This window comes from Heterodontus francisci, chromosome 23, assembly GCF_036365525.1.
Source record: "Heterodontus francisci isolate sHetFra1 chromosome 23, sHetFra1.hap1, whole genome shotgun sequence".
Taxonomy (NCBI): domain Eukaryota; kingdom Metazoa; phylum Chordata; class Chondrichthyes; order Heterodontiformes; family Heterodontidae; genus Heterodontus; species Heterodontus francisci.
Window position 1 is genome coordinate 9,817,984 of NC_090393.1, and position 23,278 is coordinate 9,841,261.

The 23,278-nt window shown below is 41.9% G+C and overlaps 1 protein-coding gene across 3 annotated transcripts in view; it reads right to left on the reverse strand.

The window, feature by feature from the left end:
• Nucleotides 1–23,278, reverse strand: part of tango2 (transport and golgi organization 2 homolog (Drosophila)) — a 190,184-nt gene that overhangs the window by 52,905 nt on the left and 114,001 nt on the right. For all 3 annotated transcript variants that reach the window (XM_068054657.1, XM_068054658.1, XM_068054656.1), the window contains exons 4-5: nt 6,220–6,339; nt 1,024–1,138 (exon numbers count right to left, since the gene is read on the reverse strand). In XM_068054657.1, the coding sequence (XP_067910758.1) occupies nt 1,024–1,138; nt 6,220–6,339 (235 nt within the window). The remainder of the gene's footprint in view (nt 1–1,023; nt 1,139–6,219; nt 6,340–23,278) is intronic.

Below are 23,278 nucleotides of genomic sequence, written 5' to 3' on the forward strand. Positions count from 1 at the left end.
ACAGTTGTAACAGAATAAGACACGGAATGTCAAGATGCAGGATATTATTCATTTCAAGCAGGGTTAGAGGGCAAGGAGATAATAAGGGGGTGGCAATTAGGCGAGGAGTGACTGGAGGGAATTTCCAGCATCTGCAGTATTTTGCTTTTATTATTATGCTGGAAGTGCTGAACAGGTCTGACAGCATCTGTTGGGAAGGGATAGGGAATGGGAGGCAGGGTGTAGAAGGGCATGGTGGCAGCGTTGGGGGGTGTGGGGAGGTGGGGTGGAGGACACAGCAAGTCCGGAGACAACTTCCACCAGAGTCTTGCTGTACCTTTGGAAGCCTGAGCTGCCTCATGGTTTTCAATTTATAAGGATCTACCAATGAAAGGGTTACAATTAGGAAAAATTGTTGCTCATTGAATGTAATGCCTTTGAGGACCAGGTGGTCAGATACCTATATTATGGTTAAAGGTTTATTCTTAGAAAGCTGATAGTTGAATCTCCAAACCAGATGTGCGATTAAAATCAAAATACTGTGGATGCTGGAAATGTGAAATGAAAACAGAAAAGGCTGGAAATAGTCAGAATGAGAGGTCATCAACCTGCAATATTAACACTGTTTCTCTCGCCACAGATGCTGTCAGACCTGTTCAGCACTTCCAGCATAATAATAAAAGCAAAATACTGCAGATGCTGGAAATCTGAAATAAAAACAGAAAGTGCTATTCTGATGAAAGGTTACAGACCTGAAATGTTAACTCTGCTTCTCTCTTCACAGATGCTGCCAGACCTGTTGAGTATTTGCAGAATTTTGTGTGTGACTAAAAGTTCTTTACTGTCATTATTGGTAAGGGGCCTCCCACCTGAATCCCACCTTGGTATGTCTTTAGAAAGACAGACGAGTCCCTTGTGCTGATTTACAGCAGTGGTGAGGTTAGAGGGGCTAAACAGTCAAAAGACATCTTTTGCACACATTTGTGTTTAATTGAATCGTACTGAAAACTAGCGTTGTTCAACATGTATTATTTGTGAACTTACCTGAAGTCTGCAGTTATCAAGTTAAATCCATTATACAGATGTCCTTCTGAAGAAATCTTCTTCAAGTAAGTCAAACCATCCACCTTTTCAGTCAGGAAATTTGTCACTAAATAACCTTGAACAATAATTTTTTTTAAAAAATACACAGAGTTATATAAAATCTCAAAGACAGGCACAGCTTGTAGCACTTAATCTAAACTATACAAACAGCCTTCACGACTGCAGAAGCATTTCTGCATAAAGATCAAAATAATAAAACTGGTAGCCTTGGAATAAATTTTACAAAATTATAGAAATATTCTTGGATTCTGTACATTGCACCTGATCTACTGCACAAGGTTCAGCATCAGAAAGGAGCACAGTTCATTTTCAAAATATTCTCACTCAATGCATTCTTTTCTCCACTCTTTTTAAGCAACGTGTAAGGTCAGAAGGTAGACAGTGGGTGAGGACAGGATTGAATTTGGTTGTGGTGCTCCCTCACAATTGGATAGCTTGATAGATCTCACTGAAGCAAATTTGGCTAAGCAATGTTGCCAGAGTAGAGCCTGACGACAGGAGCAAGGGTCAGTGAGTGGCTAACAGGTTATTAAATCATGGGGCATGTTTCTGTCCACGCCTGATATTGAACTATGCACACAGAGATTGGGGGGTGGGGGTGGGGGGGGAGGAACGGGGGTCACTGAATAGCAATCGAGAGAGTAAACTAGGCCAATTTTTCACTTTCCTAATGCAGAGATTAATGTATCACCTTAATTATCAGGAGTACAGTGATCAATGTATCACCCCCAACTATCAGAGGTACAGTGATCAATACATCATGCCAATTATCAGGGATGCCAAAATCAATGAATCACCCCCAACTACCAGAGATAGAGACAACAGCCACACTGGCTGAAATCAACCAATTCAACATAGCTCATGGATCAAACTTAGGGCCGTCATGATCTATATGGCACAGTTGTTTTTCTGGGGTATGATTCTCCAGGCACCATTAGTCCAGAAAGCAAGTCTGTATCACTACAGGTCTCCAACTCTCTGACGCACACTCCAGCCCACAGCCTCAATGAGCTTACTCTAATGAGCACTATCAAGTTATTCAAGCACCATAGCCAAGCTTGTTCCCGTCCTTACCCAATCTTGGCTTCAGAATAAAATAATGAGAGCACACTGAGTTGGAGATAACCTTGTGATATGGGTTGGTAATTGGTTGAAAAGTAGGAAACAGAGAATAGGGATAAAAGGGAACATTCGCAGATTGGCAGGATGCGGGGTTCTGCCAGCGTCTGCACTGGGACCTCAGCTTTTAACTATATATAAAAATGACTTGGATGAAGGCAGAAAGAAAGGGTTGTATATCCATCTATGACAGATGACACTAAGTGAGCAGTAGTTGTGTAGATGGGAGCAGGAAGTTACAAAGGGACATAGGCAGATTGACCTTGACAGATGGAGGTCAATGTTGAGTGAGGTCATCCAAGGAAGACAAATTGGAAGACTAAGAGCAATGGAGGAACACAATGGTGATCACAAATCACTAAAAGTTAGTGCACATGTACAAAAAGTAATCATGAAGACTAGTGGAATGTTGGACTTTATATCAAGGGGGTTGGAATACCCCATCTGGAGTACTGCATTAGTTCTGGACACGGCGAAGTTACATTGGCCTTGGGGGGTACAGCACAGATTTGCCAGTAAGATATCAAAGCATAAATGGTTAAATTATGAGCATAATCATGGGTTGTATTCTATTGAGTTTACAAGGTTGAGGGCGATTTAATAGTGGTCTTTAAAATAGTAAAGGGATCCTGCATGCTAAATTCAGAGAAACTACTTACTCTGGTGGGGGAATCCAGAAAAATGGGGAATAATCTTTTGGAATGATGTCAGGGTACACTTTTCCACACAGAGTAGAGGAAATTTGGAACTCACTCCCCACAAAATTTGAGATAGATTATTGTTGGGTAAGGTTATCATGGGATGTGGTTCATAGACTGGTAAATGGGGTTGAGGCACAAATCAGCAATGATGTAACTGGATATGCAAATCACTATAAAATGGTGGCACCTGTCAAAAAGGCTATTAAAAAAAGCAAGTAAAGCACTGGGGTTCATTTCTAGAAGGATAGAATTGACAAGCAGAGAAGTTATGTTAAATTTACATAGAACTTTGGCGAGAACACACCAGTACAGTACATAGTTCTGGTCTCCGTATTATCAGGATATAGCATGTTGAAGGCACAACATATTTTACAAGATTGTTACCAGAACAAAGAGGTAATATCCATCAGGAAAAACTGAACAAGCTAAAGCTCATTTCTTTGGGAAAGAGTAGCCTGAGGAGTGATCTGATAAAGGTCTTTTAAGATTATTAAAGGGCTTGATAGGGTAGAAATAGAGAAAGTGTTTTCAAGTTGGAGGGTAGTTCAAAACTAGGGGACTATAAATATATGGTAGTCACCAATAAATCTGATAGAGAATTCAGGAGGAACTTCCTTACACAGACTGGTGAGAATGTGGAAGCCACTACCACAAAGAGTAGTTGAGGCAAATACCATAGAGGCATTTAAAGGGAAACCTAGATAAACACGAGGGAGAAAGGAATAGAAGGTTAGGCTGATAGGATTAGATGATGATGGGTAGGAGGAGGCTCATGTGGAGGATAAACACCAGCATGGACCAGTTGTACCAAATGGCCCATTTGTTACATAGAATTTACAATACACAGAGTCAAAGGGTTGAATGTCCTGCTCCTGTTCCTATGTCTGGTCTCTACAGCTGAGTATTACATTTTTTCGTAAAGCTTCAAAGCTAAATAAGTCTCATCTCAAAAATACAAAGAACCAAATACATCTTTCTTTAATTCAGAGTGTTCTTCAATTAAATTCAATTTTTTAAAGAACCTTTTAAAATGTAAATTTAATGTAACCCCAGGAAGACAGCTTTTAAAGGTAATTTATTAGTGAAACAATTCCCTAATGCAGTTGGTTCTACCTCATCCCACCTCATCTTTTGGCAACTGGAGTGACAACCAAGAAGATGATGCTACAGTTTTGTCTGTGCTGCATAATGCACAAAAAAATAGGTCAGTCTCCAGGTGGCGAAGACTAAAAATAGAAGCACTGGTAGGGTAGCAGGGGCTTATTCTGTCTGTAATTCTAAAACAAAAAGTATAATTACAAGTTTTTATTTGGCAGATTTGTGTTGGCAAAAATTGCCCTCAATTTGTGAGGGGAACGGAAGGAGCAGCTTTAACTCTCAACATACTGTTACTTAAATCAGGAAGTAGCGAAAGTGAATCTGGTTTTTAGTTATATAAAAGCAAAATACTGCAGATGCTGGAAATCTGAAATAAGAACAGAAAGTGATGGAAATACTCAGCAGGTCAGGCAGCATCTTTGGAGAGAGAAGCAGAGTTAACGTTTGATGAAAGGTCACAGACCTGAAATGTTAACTCTGCTTCTCTCTCCACAGAATGTACCTGACCTGCTGAGTATTTTAGTTATGACCTTAGCATGTGAAATCCTCTACATCAATGAACTAAAAAAAAATCCCGGTTTGAAAGCTGCCCCTGTTTACATATTTGTGAATTTCAATTTCTTCAAACACCTTCAAAATTAGCTGACACTATCGTAGGGGTTTAAGTATACAAGGTAACAACATCTTAAAGGAACATCAAACTGTTCATCGCACACCTGTTTCTGCCCCAAATAGCTGGCACACCTAACATGCTGTAAGTGGTGACTCTGTAATTGACATGAACGTGTCCAATTTTGGTCGTCTCATATTGAGGCTTTGAAAAGGGTGCAGAGGAGGGCCACTAGATTATTTCCCAGTTTGAAGCATCTTAGTTATTAAGATAGGCTAAAAGAGCTGGGACTTTACACTCTAGAGAAGCAGAAAATAAGAAATGGATCCGATGTCTGAAATTTTTCACAGAGCAATAAATTTCGTCCACTGTTTCAGGTCGATGATCTCTCATCAATTCCACAGATGCTGCCAGACCTGCTGAGTATTTCCAGCATCCGTAGTATTTTGCTTCTCTCACAATTTTAAGGTGTGCAAGGCCAGATCTAGGCTACATGTCAGTAAGTGGTTCTTTTCCCAGAGAACAGGGATCCTCTGGAACAGGCTGCCGGCTCGTGTGGTTGTTGCCAATTCTCTGAATTCCTTCAAGTGAGAGCTGGACAAGTTTCTGGCTAGGGTGGAGATCACCTCATACAAGAGGTACGTACTGCTGGGAATTCACGGCCAGAGTGACCTCCTGGACGAGTTTCGATCAACTAAGGGGATCAGAGAAGAATTTTTCCCCCCAAATTGGCCTGGGTTTTTATCTGAATTTTCGCCTCTCCCAGGAGGTCACATGGTTTTGGATGGGATGAGGAGCCTCTGTATTGTGATCTAAGTATCACAATTGTGTGGAACAGGCTGGATGGACCAGTGAGTCCTTTCCTGTCCATCGTTTTATGTTTGTTTACATTATTTGCCCAATTTAAGCTATTGCTAAAGTTAAATGTGGTGTGGGAAATTTAAGTGGTGGAGACTGTTTCACAACAAAATGAGTAACAATGTCATATAAAGGCATATAGCTCTTTTAAAATCTTCATGCTTTTTTTCACCACAATTTCTTCTCCCCTTTTGTCTTCTGAAGGTGCTGAATCTTGCTCGGGTACAGTTGCATGGCCGCCAGCACACTCTACCCCAAACTCCATTCTTCACATGTGAGTTAAACAATGAGTGTTAGCAGGATACTCAATAACATGGACACAAAACTGAGCCCGATCCTGAACTCACCAAATGCCGGGAGCAACATAAAAGATGTGAAGACAAGTGTCTGTCCTGGTTTCCTGTGGTTTACACCCAAGGAAACAAAACGTAGACACATCCTACAGGAAAATCGGCTCCGTAAAAATCTATTGCTGAATACATGCTGGTTTCAAATATTTCCTTATTCATATTTTGCACACTACACCTGCTGAACTGGTCATTAACCACTCAAGCACCACGGAATAGAAAACCCTGCTGTCAGAGGACTACAGATGTTGGTCTGAATTAACATTAACACAGGCACATTTGTTTCATTTTATAGGAATGAAATTAGAATGATGCATTAAAAATTAACTATGGGATTGTTACGTAAAGAAATAGGAGATTGTTGCTTCTATAGTAACAGATTTAGGTTAATAATCCTTCTTACCTCTGCCTAAGGCATTCAATCTGTTTGTGGGTTGAAGATAATTGGTCAGGGCAGCAAGTTTGCCCTTCTTGCTAATGCCCAACCATGTTCCTCCTTCTCTGCCTTTTTCCATATCCAGTCCTACAGATGACACATGGAACAGAAGCAAAAGAGAGAGATTTGCAGATGTGCTGTTTTACTATATAACCCACATCATTTATTTAGGAAGCTATCGATTATAGTAAACCATTTAATGAACAATGTCTTAAATAAGTAAGAACCTCATCGCCTTGGCAGTGGTTGGTGGGGTAGGTGGGGATGAAAGGGGCAGGGAAACTAGATCTTATTGTTTAGAATAATTTGTTTGTGAATGCAAATAACTAATTTGAACTGCAGAGTCAATAATTCTCTCAGTGAATTCCTTATTTGAATGTCAGAGGAAATGCTGCACGCTTCTGGGTGGAGTAGTGACAGAATCGTTTTTTTTCCATAATTAATGGACACTAACAAAATCTCAAGAAATTGAGATATTAAATGGAATAGAGATGGTTAATCTGCAGCAGTTTTACAAGTTAAACAGGACAAGGGGACACAAATACAGAAAGTTAAGAAGCAAGAACAGGACATAAACCAAAAAGCATTGCTTCACGTGAAGAGTGAAACATGTCTGGAATAGGCCTCTGGTTAAGGTACAGGAGGCAAAATCTCTGGTATTATTCATGAGGTACTTAAATGTTGCAATGGGCGAACCATAATTTCCTATGGAAGGATCAGACAGATGGGCAGAATAGCCTAAATAAAATTAGAATTTAGCCATTTAGAAGTGAATTCAAGAAGCACTTGTTCACACAAAGAGCAGTGGAAATCTGGAACTCCTTCCTCCTATAGTCTGTGAATTTATATTTTATATTTATATTTTTTTATATTTATATTTAGAGATACAGCACTGAAACAGGCCCTTCGGCCCACCGAGTCTGTGCCGACCAACAACCACCCATTTATACTAATCCTACATTAACCCCATATTCCTACCACATCCCCACAATTCCGCTACCACCTATCCACACTGGGGGCAATTTACAATGGCCAATTTACCTATCAACCTGCAAGTCTTTGGCTGTGGGAGGAAACTGGAGCACCCGGCGAAAACCCACACAGTCACAGGGAGAACTTGCAAACTCCGCACAGGCAGTACCCAGAATTGAACCCGGGTCGCTGGAGCTGTGAGGCTGCGGTGCTAACCACTGTGCCACTGTGTTGGGTCAATTGAAATTTAAGACTGATATAGAAATATTTTTATTGGGGGGTGGGTATCAAGGGATATTGCGCAAAGGCAAGTAAATGGATTTAAGGTACAGATCAGCCATGATCCAACTGAATAGCAGGACAGGCTCAAGGGGCTGAATGGCCTACTTTTGCTCCGATCTCAGCTTTACTTGTCTTTGTAATGCACAGCTTTGTAATGTGCAATTTATAACAATGTAATTTCATTTGTGAGACATGAATTATGGAGAAGAATAGATATTGCTGCTAAAAGTTGAATTTCACCCCTCCATAGAGTTATCCCGTCAGGAGAAAAACACTCTCCGTCTCCCAAATCAAATCAATCTTGTAAACTTATTAGCAACTGAAGTAGATATGTCGTGACTGAAGCTCTGATCTTCACTGCATTGAGTGATCTCAGCTCAGGTAGCACAGTAGTTATGTTACTGGACTAATAATGCAGAGGTCTTGACTCATTATTAGGAGACGCAAGTTCAAATCCCACCACAACAGGTGGGGAATTTGAATTCAGTTAATTAAAAAACAAAGCTAGTACCTGTAACTGTGACCACAAAACTACTGGATTGTTGTATAAGCCCATCACTAATATCCTTTAGGGAAGGAAACCAGCCATTCCTACTTGTTCTGGTGTAAATGTGACTCCAGACTCACAGCAATGTGGCTGACTCTTAGTTGCCCTTAGTTGGCCAAGCAAGTAGCTCAGTTGTACCAATCTTCTACCCCTGCAGCGGTTCAGGAAGGCAGCTCATCACCACCTTCTCAAAGGCAACCAGGGATGGCCATAAATGCCAGTGATGCCCACATCCTGCGAATGAATAAAAAATTTGGCAGTATGTCACTAAAATTCACAACACCACTGAGTTAGTGAAGGGAAAATTTTCCAGAATTCCCACTCCTTACTGTTTTCAAACAGCCCCTGCACAAAAACACATGTGCATGGGTGGTGGATAGGATTGGGTTTGAATGTCAAGCCTCTTGGTGGTTGAATCGTTTGCCATTACTCACACAAGAATGAGCATTTGGACAAGGAAATGCATCTTGGGACACAACATTTTTAGAAAAGAAAGAGACAAGAATTTGCATTTCAATAGCAATCCTCTGAATTTTCCAAAGCACTTTGCAATCAATAACATTATTTTGAAATGTTGTCATTATTGCTTTGCAGGCAAAAAGAGAAAATTGTTGAAGATTTAAAGAGTGCATAATGAGCAGGAAGCCAGGCAGTAGGATTAGATTTGGCCCATGTGGTTAGGCTATGTGAGTTATATAGGTTAGGAAACACCATGGGGCACACATAAACACAGATTTTCATTAGCTGTCAGGAGGGTTTTCTTTTCAAAGAGGGCAACTGACCTTTGGAACAAGTTGGTGGTGTGTGTAAAAAGGAAGAAAGACTTGCATTTAGAGAGTGCCTTTCACAACCTCAGGTCGTCCCAAACTACCTTTTGAAGTGTCGCCTTAGTTGCAATGTAGATTGACTTCAAGAGTTAAAAGGGGACCTGAATGAGATCCTAATTGTGGCTGACATCAGGCAGGTGATGTGTATCTGTTGTTTCTGAAAACTTGTTTACTTTGTTTGACTATTACAATGCACTCCTGGCTGGCCTCCCACATTCTACCCTCCATAAACTTGAGGTAATTCAAAACTCTGCCCATGTCCTTAGTCACGCCAAGTCCCAATTACCCATGACTCCTGTGCTCGCTGAGCTACACTGGCTTCCTGTTAAGCAATGCCTTAATTTTAAAAATACTCATCCTTGTTTACAAATCCCTCCATGGCCTTGCCCCTCCCTGTCTCTGTCATCTCCACCAGCCCCGCAACCCTCCAAGGTATCTGTACTCATTTAATTCTAGCCTATGAGCATCCCTGATTTTAATTGCTCCATCTTTGCTGGCTGTGCCTTCAGCTGCAAGGCCCTAAGTTCTGGAATTCCCTCCCTAAACCTCTCCACATCTCTATCCTCCTTTGTGACACTCATTAAAACCTAGTCCTTTGACCAAGTTTTTGGTCTAATATCACCTTATGTGGCTGGTGTCAAATTTTGCTTTATAAAACTCCTATGAAGTGCTTTGGAATGTTTTATTACATTAAAGGTGCTATATAAATATAAGTTGTTGTTGTTGATTGCCTTCATAAAAGCATAATAAATAGGAGCAGGAATGGTAAATATTCCTGCTTGCTCTGCCAGTTGGTTAAAAACATGGTTGATCCTCGATCTCAACTGATCCTCATATCCCTTGATTTCCTTCGACTTTCCTCATGTGGCAGTTGTGGCTTAGTGAGTAACACTCGTAACTGAGTCAGAAGGTTATGGGTACAATTCCAACTACAGGGACTGGAGCATAAAAATTTAGGGTGACACTCCAGAGCAGTATTGAGGGAGTGCTGCACATTAAAGGCTGTCTTTTAGATGAGATGTTAAACCTATGCCCTGTCTGTTCTCTCAGGTGTATGTAAAAGTTCCCATGGCACTATTTTGAAGGAGAGCGGGGGCGTTATCCCTGGTGTCCTGACCAATATTTATCCCTCAATTAACAGCACTGTAACAAGATTATCTGGTTGTTATTTCATTGCTGTTAGTGGGAACCTGCTGTGTTGCAGTGCTTCTTAAATGGCAACAGAAACTACTTGTAAAAAAAACTTTATTGGCTGTAAAGCGCTTTGGGACCTCTTAAGATTGTGAAAGACGTTATAGAAATGCAAGGGAAAACTCATCACTGGTTCTCAGGCAGACCACCAGATGGAGTGCTTCGCCAATGGAGTACTCTATCACAAAGGCAGGTGAGAACTGTTCTCCCCCATGAGAGACATGAAGCTAGGGGTGAAGCTTCACTGATGGCAGCTGTTGAGGCATTTGTGACCCAGACTGTCTCTTGGTTTAAGAAGTTCTGAGTGGGTTAGCAGCAGAGAAGGCAAGAAGAAGAATATCCTGACAACAATATATCAACAGCAGATGGGGCAGACATGGAGAAGTGTAACACACAAACAAAACCAGGAAAGGGGTCAAATTCTCTGCATTATTAAAATGTCTTTCTGCAGCTGCTGAAAATTTGTTTTTAGTTCTGATAAAATACATTATCTTCATTTAATTTGATCCATTACTCTTCTGTTGATTCATACCCATACAAAATAGATTCCCTATCACTAACATTTTAAACTACAAAAGTGAATTGCAATCTAGAAATCATAAATCACACTTTAAAATCAGCAGACATCAACTGAGACAAAGTACATCTGTAAAGCCTAGAATTGTGCCAGTTCGAAAATGTCAACATTAGCTTTTCCCTCTTTACATTTGTCATGAAGCTGCTTTATTGCATTTTCCAAGTGCTTACATGAGACATCAAACACACAAATTTCATAATAAGCATTGAAAAAGCTCCTGCTCCACCGATGAGTAACAAATCCCTCTGTTCTTGGTGTGACTTAACTTTGACTGAGTGGAAACTCACAACGATCAAAACTCAGGTTTCAGCATATAAATTAAAACACTTGGTGATTGAAAAAAATATCCAGAGTGATCAGCATTCCCAGATCTCAGTGAATAATGCATTTATAACAGGAACGCTGAAGCAAACTTGGGTAAAAATTTTACATCAACACATTTACTGACTACTATTACAATGGTTGCTAAGATTTCTTTAGAAGATATGAGAGAGATTTCTCCAACAATTTTGGTGACCGCTTGAACACCAAAGGTGCGGATGGTGAGAGCAACTTGTACCTTAGATGAAACAAATCACAAAACCAGTATTGACCTGGGACATATGAAAGGTTCTGTGTGCACTAGGAAAAAAAGGGAAATGTGTTCACTGCAGAACGCTGTCCTTAATTATGATACCCTTCTACCCAAATTAATGCAGCCATGATCACAGTTTTGCGAACTAACATCCACAGTGGCAGAGATAAGCAAACAGACTACCAAATGAAAAGTAAAAGATAGATGGAAAAAGCAAAGGGAAGAAACAATAAAACAAAGATAAGAAATATTTTACTGGGGTAAATTTACTGATCCTGTAATGGCAGTGAGGAGCTGGGTCTGAAGGGAGCATGGGCTGGAGAAATAGTGCTACACCTGACCTTTGCTTCCTTTGTGAATGGTGTAATGTTGGGAGTACAGGATTGCTGAATTCATCCTTTCTTCTGTTCCAATTCTGAATCTAAATTTTGTGTGTCAATGTTTCTTTATTTGTTCTGTTCATTTCTCCTTCTTTCTTTGGCCTCCTTATCTCGAGAGACAATGGGTAAGTGCCTGGAGGTGGGCAGTGGTGTTCATTTACACACAAGGAAATAGGCAATCTTTGCTTTATTGGGGAGACCAAACATAGATTGGGTGACCGCTTTGCGGAACACCTCTGCTCAGTCCAAAATCATGACCCCGAGCTTCCGGTCGCTTGCCATTTTAACACCACACCACCACCACCCCATCCACCCCGCTCTCATGCCAATATTTCTGTCTTTGGCCTGTTCCAGTGAACATCAACGCAAGCTCGAGAGCAACACCTGATCTTTCGATTAGGCACTCTACAGTCTTGCAGATTGAACATTAAGTTCAATAACTTCAGATTATGAATGGCCTTTTTATTTTATTTTGTTTTATTTTTTAACCATGTTTCTGTTTTTCATGGAGACAGAGCTGCTCAATATTCTGCTATTAACACTCTCTCTGGACTAATGCTTTGTCTTTCACAAGGAATAACACTCTCTTTGCCTTTGTCCCAAGACAGCTTTGTTATTTATTCTCTCCTGCCCTCTACCCTATCAAACACCTTCTCTTTTGTTCTCTTATCCACCACCCCTCCCCACCCCCCCACCCCCTTCACTTGCTTAAAACCAAATTTTTTTCTAACCTTTGCCAGTTCTGATGAAAGGTCATAGACCTGAAATGTTAACTCTGCATCTCTCTTCACAGATGCTGTCTGGCCTGCTGAGTATTTCCAGCACTTTGTTTTTATTATAGGCAATCTTTGCTTGTTGGGGTGATGGGAGGGGCATCAATATGCAGTCAAATCTTGATCTAGAATTATAATATTAATTCCAAAATGGCCCTTCCTCCCATCACTGATCCATCTTCTACCCACACCAAATAGGGGCAGAACTTGAACTATGTGTTGACTCTCTCAGGTTGGTCAATTAATTGGTTTAAGGCTCTTAGTTTAAGCTGAGGATTGAATGATTGTATTGTTTTATCCTATTTGGGCCTCTTCTGTGACAGTTTCTGCCTCACTCCAGCTGTAAAGCAGTGGTCCGAAGTGACTCGGCTGCTGTTATTCCTGCTCTTCATATGAAATTGGATGTACTCTACTTGCCACCAAATGACAAAAGAGTGATAGAGATCTGAAGCTCAGCAGGAAAGCTCATCACTGACAAACCAATCCATGGCATACCTACCAAAATGTCAGAATATCTTTTAACAATGAAACCCATACCTCGAGCTGTTGTCAACAGCAGTGATTTAGCCTTACAGACTTTTTTTTTGCAAAAGTAATTTAAAATTGTTAGGGAACTCATTGATGCAGTTAGTTAAACGTGATCTTTCACCTCTTGTACCTGGGTTCAAATCTAATTCAACCCTCCTCCGTAATTAGAACATTAGAACATTACAGCGCAGTACAGGCCCTTCGGCCCTCGATGTTGCGTCGACCTGTGAAACCATCTGACCTACACTATTCCATTTTCATCCATATGTCTATCCAATGACCACTTAAATGCCCTTAAAGTTGGCGAGTCTACTACTGTTGCAGGCAGGGCGTTCCACGCCCCTACTACTCTCTGTGTAAAGAAACTACCTCTGACATCTGTCCTATATCTATCACCCCTCAACTTAAAGCTATGTCCCCTCGTGTTTGCCATCATCATCCGAGGAAAAAGACTCTCACTATCCACCCTATCTAACCCTCTGATTATCTTATATGTCTCTATTAATTCACCTCTCCTCCTCCTTCTCTCCAACGAAAACAACCTCAAGTCCCTCAGCCTTTCCTCGTAAGACCTTCCCTCCATACCAGGCAACATCCTAGTAAATCTCCTTTGCACCCTTTCCAAAGCTTCCACATCCTTCCTATAATGCGGTGACCAGAACTGCACGCAATACTCCAGGTGCGGCCTCACCAGAGTTCTGTCCTCGTGGCTCCGAAACTCGATCCCCCTACTAATAAAAGCTAACACACCATATGCCTTCTTAACAGCCCTATTAACCTGGGTATCAACCTTCAGGGATTTATGTACCTGGACACCAAGATCTCTCTGCTCATCTACACTACAAAGAACCTTCCCATTAGCCCAGTACTCTGCATTCCTGTTACTCCTTCCAAAGTGAATCACCTCACACTTTTCCGCATTAAACTCCATTTGCCATCTCTCAGCCCAGCTCTGCAGCCTATGTCCCTCTGTACCCTACAACATCCTTCGGCACTATCCACAACTCCACCTACCTTTGTGCCATCCGCAAATTTACTAACCCACCCTTCTACACCCTCATCCAGGTCATTTATAAAAATGACAAACAGCAGTGGCCCCAAAACAGATCCTTGCGGTGCACCACTAGTAACTAAACTCCAGGATGAACATTTGGCATCAACCACCACCCTCTGATGTTGAAGTAAGGGTTGCATGTCAAATATGTTTGGGCAGTCGCACTTGATTTCGAGTGGGGATGGATCTACAATGCAAACAGCCTTTAATTTAACATTCATTGGCAGTGTCAATGAGGCAGGTTTAAGTCTGGTTCCTGTAGGGGACATGGAAAAGTCCCATATTGGTGGGGCGGAAATACTCTTCTGTCATTGTGGCTCACGCACATGGTTGGGGTGCTCTGCATCTAACTGTGCTACACCTTAAGAAATAAATAAACTGCCGATACTGAAAATCTGAAACAAATACAGAAAACACTGGAAATGTTCAGGTCAGTCAGGATCTTTGATAAAAACAAATTAAGTCACTTTTTAAATGGAGACATTGCGTCAGAACCATTTTAAACAAAGGGCAATACCTAAAATGTTATCTCATCTTTCTGAACATGCAGACTGACTTGCTGAGTATTTCCAGCATTTTCTGTTTTTGTGCTATACCTGACCTGGTAATGTTCAACACAAATAGTGGGTGGGATTTTCCATGACTTAACAAGGGAATCTTTGCCCTTTATGAGCATCAAAAAAGTTAATTAAAATTTTCTTTATAGTTATCAGAAGGTTGTACTTCCCAGTCAATGAATTGAAATTTGTGACCATGTTTTTCCTTGTAAAATAGTTTAGAATTTATTTTCACTGTTCAGTCCCTGTGCTGCACAAGAACAAACTAAAAGAGTCAGATCCTGGAACCAGTTGTATCCATCACACTTAGAAATGACCTTAAACTAGGGGAAGTTTGATCAATACATGTATGGAAAACTGGACATACCTTGTATTCAGGAAAAACAATTTCCAGATTATTGCTTTTCTATTTTTCAGTTACAACTGATAAAGATTCAAATGTAATTCTCGTTTACTGCAAAATAAATATTGAAATCTTCAATTCTTATAACAAGCTTTTAATTAAAAAGCAGAATACAGCTAGCAATGTCTTAAAACTGCCTCTGATCCAGATGTTTTGATAGAGAAAGTACGTATGTGGTGTGGATCTTGAAGGACAATACATTTTCCAGTTTTTTTTAAAAAAACAGTTAAATTGCCATAAGCTTCAATATGGGCATTATCTCACTTGTACAAAAGAGTATTCACTGGTGATTGCAACACTAGAAAAAAATCCTCAACCTGAGAAGGAAAAAACTATTACATTATAGCCGAGCTGTTGAGAATTAAAATTAAATGATATTGAAACCCATCTGTAATAACCTCGTGGGTCTGGCATGAGACAAACAGTCTCCAAATATGACTTGCTCTCGGAATCCTCAGCCATTATGGGGCTTTGCTGTTCATTAAGACGAGAAGGACCAAAATTCATTCATCCCCTTTCAATGCAGTCCCAAGGGGCTGCATCTAAGCTAAAGCTGGTGTGCACTAGCACCTGTTTGACATTGACATGAATCGAAAGTAGGTTACTTTTATTTTCTAATCAATATCTCAAAGTGCGTGGCACCACGGATGGCTCTGCTGCACAGCAGGGAAGCAAAAGGAGTGGAAGAGCTATAGTGATAGGGGATTCTATCGTAAGGGGTACAGACAGGCGTTTCTGTGGCCGCAAACGTGACTCCAGGATGGTATGTTGCTTCCCTGGTGCTAGGGTCAAGGATGTCACGGAGCGGCTCCAGGACATTCTGAAGGGGGAGGGTGAGCAGTCAGTAATCGTGGTACACATTGGTACCAATGACATTGATAAAAAGAGGGATGAGGTCCTGCAACAAGAATTTAGGGAGCTAGGTAGCAGATTTAAAAGCAGGACCTCAAAGGTTGTAATCTCTGGATTACTCCCGGTGCCATGTGCTCGTGAGTATAGGAGGATAGAGCAGACGAATGCGTGGCTGAACAGATGGTGCAGGAGGGAGGGCTTTAGGTTCCTGGATCACTGGGTCTGTTTCTGGCAAAGGTGAGATCTGTACAAGTTGGACGGGTTACACTTGAACCGAAAAGGGACCAACGTCCTTGCTGGGAGGTTTGCTAGTGCTGTTGGTGGGGGTGGGGAGGGGGGGGTGGGGGTGGTTTAAACTAACATAGAAAGTAGGAGTAGGCCGCTTGGCCCTTCGAGCTTGTACCGCCATTCATTATGATCATGGCTGATCATCAAATTGAGTAACTTGTTCCCACTTTCTCCCCATACCCTTTTATCCCTTTAGACCCAAGAGCTATATCTAACTCCTTCTTGAAAACATACAATGTTTTGGCCTCAACTGCTTTCTGTGGTAGCGAATTCCACAGGCTCACCACTCTCTGGGTGAAGAAATTTCTCCTCATCTCAGTCCTGAAAGGTTTACCCCATATCCTTAGACTATGACCCCTGGTTCTCGACTCCCCCACCAACGGGAACATCCTTCCTGCATCTACCCTGTCAAGTCCAGTTAGAATTTTATAGGTTTCTATGAGATCCCCCCTCACTCTTCTGAACTCCAGCGAATATAATCCTAACCGACTCAATCTCTCCTCATACGTCAGTCCCGCCATCCCAGGAATCAGTCTGGTAAACCTTCGCTGCACTCCCTCTATAGCAGGGGAATCTGGCAGGGGAATGGGGTACAGGGTGGAGGTACAGTAGGGGTTGATGCACAGTCAAACACAGAAGAGAAACTGAGTCAGTCTGGAAGGCAGAGCAAATATAAGGTTAAGGCACATTTGAAAAATGCAAGGCTGGATTGCATCTATTTTAATGCAAGCAGTTTTACTGATAATACAGATGAATTGAGGGCGTTGATTAGCACATGGGATTATGATATTTTTGCTATCACAGTGACATGGTTGAGGGAGGGGCAGGACTGACAGCTCAATATTCCAGGGTATAGAATCTACAGGCAAGACAGGGGAGGGGGTAAAAGAGGAGGTGGCATTGCACTGTTGATCAAGGAGTCAATTACTGTAAGCAAAGAGGGATGATATATTAGAAGGTTTCTCACATGAGGCCATATGGGTATAACTTAAAAACAAAAAGGGGGCAATGACTTTGGCTGGGAGTGTACTATAGGCCTCCAAACAGTCAGGGACAGATAGAGGAGCAGATATATAGGCAAATCTCAGACAGGTGCAAAAATAATAGGGTAATAATAGTAGGGGATTTCAACTTACCTAATATCAACTGGGATAGTCTTAGTGTAAAAGGCTTAAAGGGGGCAGAATTCTTAAAATGCATACAGGAGAGCTTTTTGAGCCAGTACGTAGAAAGTCCTACAAGAGACGGGGCAGTACTGGACCTAATCCTAGGGATTGAAGCTGGACAAGTGGTAGAAGTGTCAGTGGGGTAGCATTTCGGGGATAGTGACCATAACTCTGTGAGATTTAAGGTAGTTATGGAAAAGGACAAAGACGGGCCGGAAATAAAGGTACTGTATTGGGGAAAGGCCGATTTCAATATGATAAAACAGGATCTGGCCAAAGTGGACTGGGAGCAGATACTTGTAGGAGAGTCTACATCAGACCAGTGGGAGTCATTCAAAGAGGAAATAGGGTTCGGAGCCAACACATAGCTATTAAGTGAAGGGTAGGAGTAACAAGTCCAGGGAACCCTGGATGTCAAGGAATATAGAGGATTGGATCTGAGAAAAAACAGAGGCTTATGGCAGATTCGGAGCACTGAAAACAGCAGAGGCACAAGAGGAGTATAGAAAGTGTAGGGGGGTAGTAAAAAAAAATTAGGAGAGCGAAGAGGGGACATGAAAAAACACTGGCGGGCAAGATAAAGGAAAATCCAAAGGTGTTTTTATAAGTATATCAAGGGCAAGAAGATAACCAGGGAAAGAGTAGGGCCCATTAGGGACCAAAGTGGCAATCTGTATGTGGAGCCAGAGGACATAGGTGAGGTTTTAAATGATTACTTTTCATCTGTGTTCACTATGGAGAAGGACGATGTAGGTGTAGAGATCAGGGAGGGGGATTGTGATGTACATGAACATATTAGCATTGAAAGGGAGGAAGTATTAGCTGTTTTAGTGGGCTTAAAAGTGGATAAATCCTCAGGCCCAGATGAGATGTATCCCAGGCTGCTATGTGAGGCAAGGAAGGAGATTGCAGGGACTCTGACACAAATTTTCAAATCCTCTCTGGCCACAGGAGAGGTACTAGAGGACTGGAGGACAGCGAATGTGGTGCCATTATTCAAGAAGGGTAGCAGGGATAAACCAGGTAATTACAGGCCAGTGACTCTAACAACAGTGGCTGGGAAACTATTGGAAAAAATTCTGAGGGACAGGAATAATCTCCACTTGGAGAGGCAGGGATTAATCAGGGATAGTCAGCATGGCTTTGTCAGGGGGACATCTTGTCCAACAAACTTGATTGAATTTTTCGAGGCAGTGACTAAATGTGTAGATGAGGGTAAAGCAGCTGATGTAGTTTACATGGACTTCAGTAAGGCTTTTGATAAAGTCCTGCATGGGAGATTGGTTAAGAAGGTAAGAGTCCATGGGATCCAGGGCAATTTGGCAAATTGGATCCAAAATTGGCTTAGTGGCAGGAGGCAGAGGGTAATGGTCAAGGGTTGTTTTTGCAAGTGGAAGCCTGTGACCAGTAGTGTACCGCAGGGATCGGTGCTGGGACCCTTGCTGTTTGTCGTGTACATTAATGATTTCAACGTGAATATGGGAGGTATGATAAGTAAGTTTGCAGATGATACGGAAATTGGTGGTGTCATAAATAGCGAGGAGGAAAGCCTTAGATTACAGGACGATTATAGATGGGCTGGTAAGATGGGCAGAGCAGTGGCAAATGGAATTTAATCCTGAGAAGTGTGAGGTGATGCATTTTGGGAGGACTAACAAGGCAAGGCAATATACAATGGATGGAAGGACCCTAGGAAGTACAGAAGGTCAGAGGGACCTTGGTGTACTTGTCCATAGATCACTGAAGGCAGCAGCACAGGTAGATAAGGTGGTTAGGGAGGTATATGGGATACTTGCCTTTATCAGCTGAGGCATTGAATATAAGAGCAGTGAGTTTATCATGAAGCTGTATTAAATGCTAGTTAGGCCACAGCTGGAGTACTGTGTACAGTTCTGGGCACCACACTATAGGAAGGATGTGATTGCACTGGAGAGGTTGCAGAGGAGATTCCAGGATGTTGCCTGGGCTGGAACATTTTCAGCTATGAAGAGAAACTGAAAAGCCTAGGGTTGTTTTCCTTAGAGCAGAGAAGGCTGAGGGGGGACACGATTGAGGTATACAAAATTATGAGGGGCATTGATAGTTTAGATGGGAAGAAACGTTTTCCCTTAGTGGAGGGGTCAATAACCAGGGGGCATAGATTTAAGATAAGGGGCAGGAGGTTTAGAGGGGATTTGAGGAAAAAAAATTTCACCCAGAGGGTGGTTGGAATCTGGAACGCACTGCCTGAAGAGGTGGTAGAGGCAGGAACTCTTACAACATTTAAGAAGTATTTAGATGAGCTCTTGAAATGCCACAGCATACAAGACTACGGGCCAGGTGCTGGAAAATGGGATTAGAATAGATAGGTGCTTGATGGCCGGCACAGACACGATGGGCCGTAGGGCCAGACAGAGACAGACAGTTTCTATCCTTACATAGACTTTGGAGCTGGACTACGTATACTACATGATATCCATGATTTGACCATATGCCTCCAAATGCTCCAGTTGTTCCACATGAAAGCAACTGTTATTGTTTTCAGAATGTTAAACATAAGTGATTTTTAATACAACAGATGACTTTGCATGTTATAGACTTCAATATACTTTTGAAGCTGCTCCTGAATTAGTCTTTTGTTTTCAGGTGCTCTTGGCTGTTAGGAGAAAAACAGTGAAGAGGCGAGGGAATGTTTTTGGGAGATGAGACATTTTTTCTCCCAGAGGGTCGTGAGTCTTTGGAATTCTCTTCCTCAAAAGTCAGTGGAAGCAGTCGGTGAATATTTTTAAGGCAGAGGAAGATAAGCAAGGGGGTGGAAGGTTATCGGGGCAGGTGGAAATCTGGAGTAATCAGTTCAGCCATAAACGTTTTGAATGGCGGAGCAGGCTCGAAGGGCCGAGTGGGCTACTCCTGCTCCTAATTCGCATGTTCGTATGAGCAGTTTTTCAAAGGTCATATGGAAACTGATGAAAGCAATGCAATTCTGTTTCCTCGAGCCTTATGAAATCTGTCAACAGATTTGTCACAAGAGCAAAATTCTGCTCCTTTCTGATCAGGGCCTCAAATAACTGGCATCCATGATAAGAGAACCAGAAGAATCATCTCAACAGCCATTGATATAAGCAAAATTGCTCAGTAATTTCCGGGATCACCAGGATTCCTCTTCACATGGATAGAAGCTGCAAGCGTGCTGTGGAGCACTGAGGGTAGACATGACTCAAATTAAATCCAATTTACCAGTTTCAGAAAGGTTGTTCTAAAGTGACCCGTTGGTTCCTCCAAGACCACTTCCATTCACTCCTTCTTGGCATACAACTGCTTTTTAAATTGAGTGAAGTAACGCAGTGAGGGAATTGTGAACGTGAACCTGTTACTTGACTCACACTGCCTTATACCATACAATAGCGTGACCCTGGGACATAGAAATATAATCTTCTTGTGATCTGGACTGGATCGTCATGTCTTTCACATGTGCTTCTTCAATCCCGACAAGATAGACCAAGCAAATACTTGAGACAAGGCTAGATAAGATTCATTAAACTGCTCTACATCAGAGCAAGGTGAACATACACAACAGTTGTTGAAATCAAACTGACTTAATTCACAATGTACAGCTTACCTTTGTGTAATAATACAAAATAAAGATGTCTCGCTACCCATATCAGAGAGTCACCTTACATAATTTAACACAAGATGGCTTCTAACTATCCTTCAGAATTTCTACCCTCTTCACAAGAACACAAGAAATAGGAGCAGGAGTAGACCATATGGCCCATCAAGCCTGCTCCGCCATTCAATACTATCATGGCTATTCTTAGGCTTCAACTCCACTTTCTCCTCAAAAAATGAGCACCTATGCCTTCCTTCCATTTCAAAAAACCTCCTGACCTGTGTCTGTATGTTTTATCTCTTGCTATTCAGAGCCAGAAAGGGAAGGCCCATCTGATTCCTGTACCTGAGACCAGCCCAATGGGTATGAGGTCTTTAGCAAGTGTAAAGACATCTACCAAACTACTCATTATCCACAGTCCGTGGGGAAATAACATTTAAGTGGGCTCATTAGCATCTTAACAATCCATCATCTAATGGCTTTTTTTTAATTAAACTTCTGGGAAAATACTGTGATTTAAAACAGATTTCAAAGTAACTCTTTGCTCAAATCCTTTCTCTGAAAAATACCTTTAAAAAAAATTAATGGCCATTGCTTTGTGTCCAGAAAGAAAAAATACTTGGCCAGACAGTGTATAATAATAGGTAACATAAAAAATCTTTGCGGATTAAACATAAAATTTGATTTTTGCAGTGAAATTAATCAACTAAAAAATAAAGAGATGATACTAACTACTCAGCAGTATTTCTGACTTTTGTATTTTTTCAAATTAATTCACAAGATGTGGGCATCGAGGGCAAGTCCAGCATTTGATGCCCACCCAGAATTGCCCTTAACTGAGTGACTTGCTATGTTAATGTTCCCTTATTGCAAATGAACCGAGCAACACAGCTAAGAATTGACTCCATTATTTTAAGTGATATAAAAATAATTTTTCCCCTCCCTAATTTGATTGTTATTTCTTTCAGTTTTTGTTTACTAGGGTTTTGTTATTGTCACATGTCATACCCTCACCCAACAGTTGGGTGGGTAACCATCTTGCAGACTTTATTCTAATTGAGCGGATGTTAGGAAGTACTGAGGATTGATGTGGGTTGGTTTGGCCTTTAGTTTTCCCTCCCTCTGGGAAAACACCTAGTTTCCTTTTCCCCTCTCATTCCAGAGAGCCAGCTGTAGCAATCCATTAAATCATAAACTATTCAATAGCAAAACCACAAGATACTACCGGCAATATTAAAAGACATAGATTTTCAACTAGTCGTCCAGACATAAAACTGGCATTGCAGATTGGCTGTCTATGGAAGAAATGGCCTGTCTTTTTCTATTACCAATAGTGTAAATCCCATGTAAAGACAGTGTCATCTGCTATGTTTCACAGAAATTAGAGAGCAGCTTCTTCACTCCAAGGTACCAGCTCAGATACTTGCACCCTGGGGCAATTAGATGATGTTGGTGATAATGAGACATTGGGCGATTCCCAATGCACCTCGGACCTTACAGAAGCCAGCAAATCCATAAAACATTATGTCCTTATCTCGCTGCAGTCTTGGTGATGCCCGAGGTGATGGATTTGCCAACTCTCCTGTAAAGTAGTTAGTGACTTGACGAATGTAGACTCGAATAGTACTGGCTAATAGTACGGAGATTCCTTTAGCTGGCTGAATAAGCCAGTGCCAAATATGTTGAATGTGGTCGTCACCTTCTTGGCTGCAGGCAAGGCAATGTGGGCAGATAAGCATGGTTTCAGATCATCATGCAGTAGGCGACCAAGCTGCCCTATTACATATTTAAGCAAGCATACTCCTTTTACACAATTAACTTCAAGTAAGGTCCTTATAAAACCTGTTGTGCCTGTATATACCCTGGGTGGGTAATAATCGCTGGTGGGCTGCATCATCCCATCATCCTTAAATGGTGCCCACTCTCCTTTGCCCCATCCCTTAATACTCTTCTTCCATGATAATGATCTACAAGGCTAAATACATCAGGAATACTACACTGCTCAAGAGAAGTTGTCACAGCTAGTTGGGAGTGGGAAGTCAAAAATCTGCTGGTGGTCTGACCCTGTCAGAAGTAGTGGACTGGGTTTAGCGAGTGGGGCAGTGTGGGTCCTGCTCCCAGAGCCGGAAGCGGTCGGCAGGTGGGGGGGGGTGGGGGGTGTTGGTGGTGGGGAGCGTTGGTGGTGGGGAGCGGAAATGGGGGGGGGGGTGGTGGGGGGGAGGGTCAGTGGACAGTGGGACCTGAGGTTGCATTTTTCCAGCACCAGCCAATTAAGTGGCTGCCACTGGGGGTTGCCATCTCTTTTAAGGACAGCAGCCCACCCTTTCTCCCACCACCCCCTTCTCCAAGAGCTGCCGGCCCAATCAGAGGGGAGCAGCTCAGCAGCGCCACCACTAGCAGTGGCCACTGCTGCGGGTGCACCTGGAGGATGAGGGCACATTGATCGCTGTGTGCCCTCAGTGTCAG